At 57.2% G+C, this 6,000-nt stretch overlaps 1 protein-coding gene across 3 annotated transcripts in view; it reads left to right on the top strand.

Moving 5' to 3' along the window:
* The first annotated feature begins 1,381 nt into the window (after positions 1–1,381).
* Positions 1,382–6,000, top strand: part of GNAS (GNAS complex locus) — a 51,084-nt gene continuing 46,465 nt past the window's right edge. For 2 of the 3 annotated variants that reach the window (XM_066236421.1, XM_066236420.1), the window contains exon 1: positions 1,382–3,263. In XM_066236421.1, coding sequence (XP_066092518.1) covers positions 1,382–3,263 — 1,882 coding nt within the window. Of the gene's footprint in view, positions 3,264–3,484; positions 3,593–6,000 lie in introns of all 3 variants that reach the window. The other variant, XM_066236419.1, reaches the window with a different exon arrangement.

Here is a 6,000-nt window from a genome sequence, read left to right as displayed (position 1 = left end):
GCCGGCACCGCTCAGCTCGGCACGGCACGGCACGGCACGGCACGATGTGTCTTTGGGTTCAGTGAGCATAGGGTTGATTACACTCTGAAATCACCCTAAATTGGTCATAAATCCCAGCTGGGACCCCCTTTAACCCTCCTGTAGACTAGTAGGGTCCCCAGAACTCTGAGGCCTGTACTCTGTGGGGTCCCCATGCGCATCCGCCCCCCGCCCCGATCCATGTGCCGCGGCTACCACTGAAAGGGTCTCCATGGTACGTGCCCGAGACCCTTTTACTCCTTGAATTATTTGTCCACACAAACGGGGAAAGAACCCAGCCTTCGCCACCCTCAGCTACTGCAGAGACCCCCCACTTCCTCTCGAGAGCGTGGTGGGGACGGGGGACAGTGAAGTCCTTTATAGGAGCCAGCCGCGGCAACCCGACAAACAAAATCTGCAAAAGCAGTAGAAAGTACCCCAAGGCGTTTTAGAAACTTTGAGCACAAATTCGACACCCCCTCCTCCCCTCGCCTCCTGTTCTCTCTCTCGGTGGGCTCACGACCACCTGTCGCATCCTCGTGCGCGCCCTCGCCCCCTTCCCGTGCGCCCAAACCCTCGCGCTGCGGACTTAGGACTCGGGATTGAAGGCTCTCCAGGGCTGGGGGCTGCGACTCTTGGATTTAGGGGTATTTTGAGGTGATGAAACCTCTATGTAGCCCCCGCACCCCCACAGGAGTGTCCGTTGTGTCTGGGAGGGAGGGATTCAGTTACTGCGCTCAAGCAGCCGGGGCCCACGTCTTGCGTCACGTGTCCCGCAACGCAGGAGAGCTCTCTCTCTCTCTGGCCAGGGGAGAGGAGAGGAGCAAGACTTCAAATCAGTCAGAGAGAGGAGTGGAAGGAGCCAAAACATCCCTGCGCTCATCGCCCCCATACCCAAAGTCCGGGGCTCCCGGCGACAGAAGCCAGCTTCCGCAGCCACCTGGGCACCCGGCCGGCGTCCCCTGGTGGCAAAGAGAGAGCACTACGAGCGATTTTCGGACCGAATCGACACGCTCCTCACATCCAAGCGGGCGGGCTGGCCTGGAAGACAAGAGAGAGACAGAGACAGAGAGACAGAGGAGGGGACAAGGGCAGGCCAAGGGGGGCGTCAAGGTCACGCCTGAGGGGATAAAATGTGGCCAAGAAGGAGCTAAGACTCCACTAGCAACAATAGAGTTGCTTCCACCACAGTCTAGGGTTTGAGGCCCTGAACCCCCTGACCTCACAAGGGTTGGCAAGTGAGGTTGGAGAACTTTCTAGGTGATACTTTGATTTTTCTTAAATATTTTTTTTTCACCCTAGTTTGGTTGGGTGCTCCGTCTTACGGGGCCCCAAGTTTATTTTAAGAGTCCGCCACCGTGTTATGGGCGTGCGCAACTGCCTCGACGGCAATAATATGTCAGGACAACGCGATATCCCCCTTGAACTCGGGGAGCAGCCCGAGCAACCATCTTTGGAGGCCTCAGGGGCAGCTGCCCCCAGTGCTGGGCCTAGCGCAGCCGAAGAGATGGAGACCCAACCGCCTCCCAGCGAGTCCATCCCCCACGAGATTGAAGGTGAGGTCTGTGGGCCCCCAGAGGTCTCCAGGCCCAACTTCCAGGACCTCAGCGAGGCCCTTGAGGAAGGCAGAGCCCATGGAGACTACAACCCACCTCCTGAGGAAGCCATGCCCTTCGAGGTCGAGCAACCCAACTTGGGAGCCTTCTGGCCTGCCCTGCAGCAGCCTGGAGACACCAGTGGAGCCCATGCAGGCCTCCAGACCTTCAGCCCGGCGCTCGTGGAGCCCAGAGTCCTCGACGAGGCCAGACCAGGCCTGGGAAGCTACAGCCCTCCACCTGAAGAAGCCATGCCCTATGAGTTTGAGCAGCCTGCCCAGGCAGATGGCAGCCAACCTCCCCTGCAGGTCTCAGACCTCGCTCCAGGAGGCCCGGGTATGGGGGTCTTTAGTGCTCCCCCCGAGGAGCCCCAAGCCCTCAGTCCTGGAGACGCAGGCGTTAGAGGAGGCTGCAGCCCTCCCCCTGAGGAGGCTATGCCATTTGAGTTTGATGGAGCAGCCTTCGGGGACGACAGCCCACCCCCCGGACTCCCCCGAGCTGACCTACAGATCGACGGTGGGGGCAGCCAGCTCGCGGCAGTCACGGCGCCGAGTGCGGTCCTCCTCGCTCCCGCCGAGGACGAGCCCCCCCTCTGGGTCCCCGGCGCCATCAGCAGCTCATCCCGAGAGGCTGTCAGACCTCCTCCACACTTCGTGGGAGACGGCCCCCCGATGGAGATCTCCGGACCCCCGATCAAGATTGGCAGCACCCCCGTTGGGGTCGACGACGCTCCCGTCAACATGGACAGCCCCCCAATCGCGCTTGACGGCCCGCCCCTCGAGGTCTCCGGAGCCCCAGTTAAGAGAGAGCGAGCAGAGGGAGAGAGACCCCCAGTCGAGGGCGAAGCAACTGAGATGGAAGGAAGCTCGGCCACCGCAGCTGCGGAGGGAGGAAAAGTCCCCTCTCCCGGAGACGGAGCTCCTGCCGCCGGGGCCGCGCTCGCCTCCGGGACCGGCCCTGCCGCCGGGGCCGCCGGGGCCGCTCCCGCCGCCCCTGATGCTGCAGACGCCGGAGGAGCCTCTGCCGGGGCAGCTTCTGCCGGGGGAGACGCTCCCGCCGCAGCCGCTCCAGCCGCCGGGGCAGCCGCTGCCGCCCCTGGTGCTCCCGCCGCCGGGGCAGCCCGTGCTGTCCCAGCCGCGCCTGCTGCCCGCGGAGCCCCTGCCTCCGGAGCGCGCCCCAAGCCCCGTTTCCTTAGACCCCCCAGCCCCGAGATCCAGGCTGCCGATCCGCCTACTCCACAGCCTACTCGCGCGTATGCCTGGCGGATCCGGTCCGAGCGCGGCCGCGACGACGACGCAGGGTCGGTCAGCAGCAGCGATGAGTCCGATGACGGGACCTTCGGATGCTACCGCTGCCTGCAGCCCCGGCGAAGCCGCCGCCGCCGAAAGCCGCAGCGTAACTTGCTCCGCAACTTCCTCATGCAAGCTTTCGGAGGATGCTTCGGGCGAGCCGAGAGCCCCGAGCCCCGAGCCCCGCGCAGCCCCAAGGTCAAGAAGATTCCTCTGGCCGAGAAGCGCAGACAGATGCGCAAGGAAGCCCTGGAGCAGCGCGCTCAGAAGCGCGCAGAGAAGAAACGCAGCAAGCTCATCGACAAGCAACTCCAGGATGAGAAGATGGGGTACATGTGTACGCACCGCCTGCTGCTTCTAGGTAATGTGGGGGACTCTGCCCGTGGGGAGCAGGGCCGCCCGGGGACCCCGGAGGAGGTGGCAGGGCTGCCCGGTGGGGCTCGGGGCCCGGCGGCGGGAGGAGGGTGTCTGGGCAAGGCCGGCAGAGCCGGCTAGGAAGTTCCAGTGAGGGGCCCTAACTTCGCCCCAGTAGTGGGAGGTGGTCTTGGGTGGTCCCGGGTGGTCGAAGTATATACCCTCCAGGGAGAAAAGTGGTGCCGTACAACACTGAGGGTCGTTTCCAGCTGGACAAACCAGCGCCAGCGGCCGTAAGACGACCCCGAATCCTGGGGTGGGGGAACGGCCAGGAAGGCGAGGGCCGCAGGTGAGCCCGGAACTGCTGGGGAAGGGCCTCGGGGTTCCTCCAGCTGAGCTGGTGAGGCCGTGGTGGCTGGCTGGGGTCGTTGGGGATGGCGCGCCCCGCCTCGCCTGGCACGGCTGCTTGGAGTCAGACGGCTTGTCGTTGGTGTGTGTTGGTGTCCATATTGTGTCCGCCTGTGCATGAATGCTCAAGCGTTCCCCAATTCCCATCCCTGGCACCCCCAAATTACCCGCCGACTGTGTACTTGTACTGGGAAACGGGCTGTCTTGTGTTGTGCGCCATAGCGCGGGCAAAAACTTTGTGTTCGTACACTCTGGTGGTACCTGTGAGCTGGTGCTCTGCAGCGGCGGCGAGGAAAATGCGAAGAGAAGGTGGTGGGACATTTGGTAATACGTTGGGACCCTGGCCGGGGGGTGAGGGGGCCACCTCCTGCTGGCCTCCATAACCTTTTTTTCTGTATGTCTTTCTCTCTTTTTTCCCTTTGCGCTAAGCGTTTCCTCACTTCTCATTCGTTCGCCAAACCCTCCCACCTTTACGGTTGAAAAACCAGACACTCAGGTATCTGGGGCGTCAGGGGCTGCACACATAAGTTCGGTATTCTGCACACACTCGGCTCACCTGACGGGGGGCGGGGGCGGTAGCGGGATGCGGGAGGGAAAAACACACAAACCTGCTGTAAGCAAGTCTGGATCCAAACCACACGGGACTGGTTCCAAGGGGGTGGGCGTGGCTGTGTTTTAAAAATATGAAATAATTTTTTTTCCTAGGGACAAGCCAGAGGTAAGCCAATCACTTACACTTACACACTAGCGCAGCAGGAAGGGCTTGGTTTATAAAGGGGTTGTGCGTTGGGAGTGGACTGCCAGCTTGTGTTTGAAATGCAATTAAAATAAAACTTGAAAAAAAAATGCTCCGAGTGTATTTTAAGTGTGTGGACAAAATGTGGTAAAACTGACTGTGACTTGTGAAATGTGTAAATATCTGCATATGAATCTTTTCAAGCAGCTTTAGGTGGGGGCAAAGAGGCTCAAAGGTAAGATCCTCTCCAAATGGGCTGACGGTCAAAAAAAAAATTGAAAATATCTTGTGTCAATAACCATGTGAGAAAGGTACTTTGAGGCTCCTCTGCCTGCCCCCGCCTTTCTCCAGAGGCCCCGCCCTCCCACAACAAGACCTCCCCTATCTTCAAGTCCTTCCTTGGCCCCGCCCAAGCTCCACCCCCTTTGCCTCTTCAAGACTCCTTTGGTTCAAATCTGGGGTGTTGACTCCTTGTGCCACATTTAATCAAAGCAGTAATTAGCAATAGTCTGAATGCGTGGCTTAAGTAGAAATTTCAAAAGTAAAACTCCAAATCTTCATTTATTTGTTTTTTTTTTCTCTAAAACCTTTCAAGGGATTTGAAGATCACAATTTCTAAGGCTTTGCTAAATGTTAATTATTTTATAATGTGTGATGGTTTTAATTAATGATATTCTGGACATGTAAGCTTTTGTGATGTGTGTCTCTCACAAATCACAGTTTAAAATGTGATGGTCATTTATGCCCACCCAAGGAGATCAATGACATCATCATTTTCCCTAAAACATATAGAAAGATAAAGTTTAAATTTTAGATATCCCAGCTGTACTGAAGCCACAGAGCTTCAAATGACAACACACTGTTTTTCTATAAACAACTGATTTTGGCATAACAGCCCTATTTCAATATTCCAAGCATAGCTCTGGGAAGCAAACCTGTGAAGGAAATGCAACTGAGTGAAGACAGGAGGGCCCAGGGACAGTGTGCCCTTGGCCCCTAGTGGGTACTAATGGGTAGTGTCTCTTGCCTGCTGGGCTTCAGTTGCCTCATTTGTGCAATGAAGCCCTCCCAGCTGGTCTCCATCAAAGTCTCCTCTACTCAATGTCTTGAGCCCTCTATTCTGGGCGGGGCACAGTCCATTCAAATCAGTACTAGAGGCTTTTACCATAGATGATGCAAATGTCAACCCAGCAGCAAACTGCCTTTGTCTGGGGTCTGAGTCTTACAAATATTAGAAGTTTCCCTTGTTTTTTTTATGAGGGGAAGGGGAAAATTAACCTTAATGCAAGAAATTTACCATTGTCCTGGCTCTGCTCCCAGGGTGGTGGTCCAGGACACCAAACCTCAGGTCATGTGTAGCACGAACTTGAATTCATATGGCCAGACTTATAGTTTCTGACCAAGTTTCATTTTCCCCAGGTGCCAAGAGAGGTACCTACCCCATCTGGATCTGAGTTATTCACTGGGGGGGGGGGGGTAAGGATGAGGACTATTATTTAGGACAAGACTCTTTACTAACATTCTAGTCCTAACATATAAAACAAGACATCCCTCTTCCCATCACTGAAAATGCAGACTAAATGACCATCCTTTGATGTGG

The sequence above is a fragment of the Saccopteryx bilineata genome, chromosome 6, assembly GCF_036850765.1.
Source record: "Saccopteryx bilineata isolate mSacBil1 chromosome 6, mSacBil1_pri_phased_curated, whole genome shotgun sequence".
In the NCBI taxonomy this organism is placed as follows: Eukaryota; Metazoa; Chordata; class Mammalia; order Chiroptera; family Emballonuridae; genus Saccopteryx; species Saccopteryx bilineata.
The sequence above is the reverse complement of the archived record's forward strand: the minus strand, read 5'-3'. Positions and strand labels throughout refer to the sequence as shown.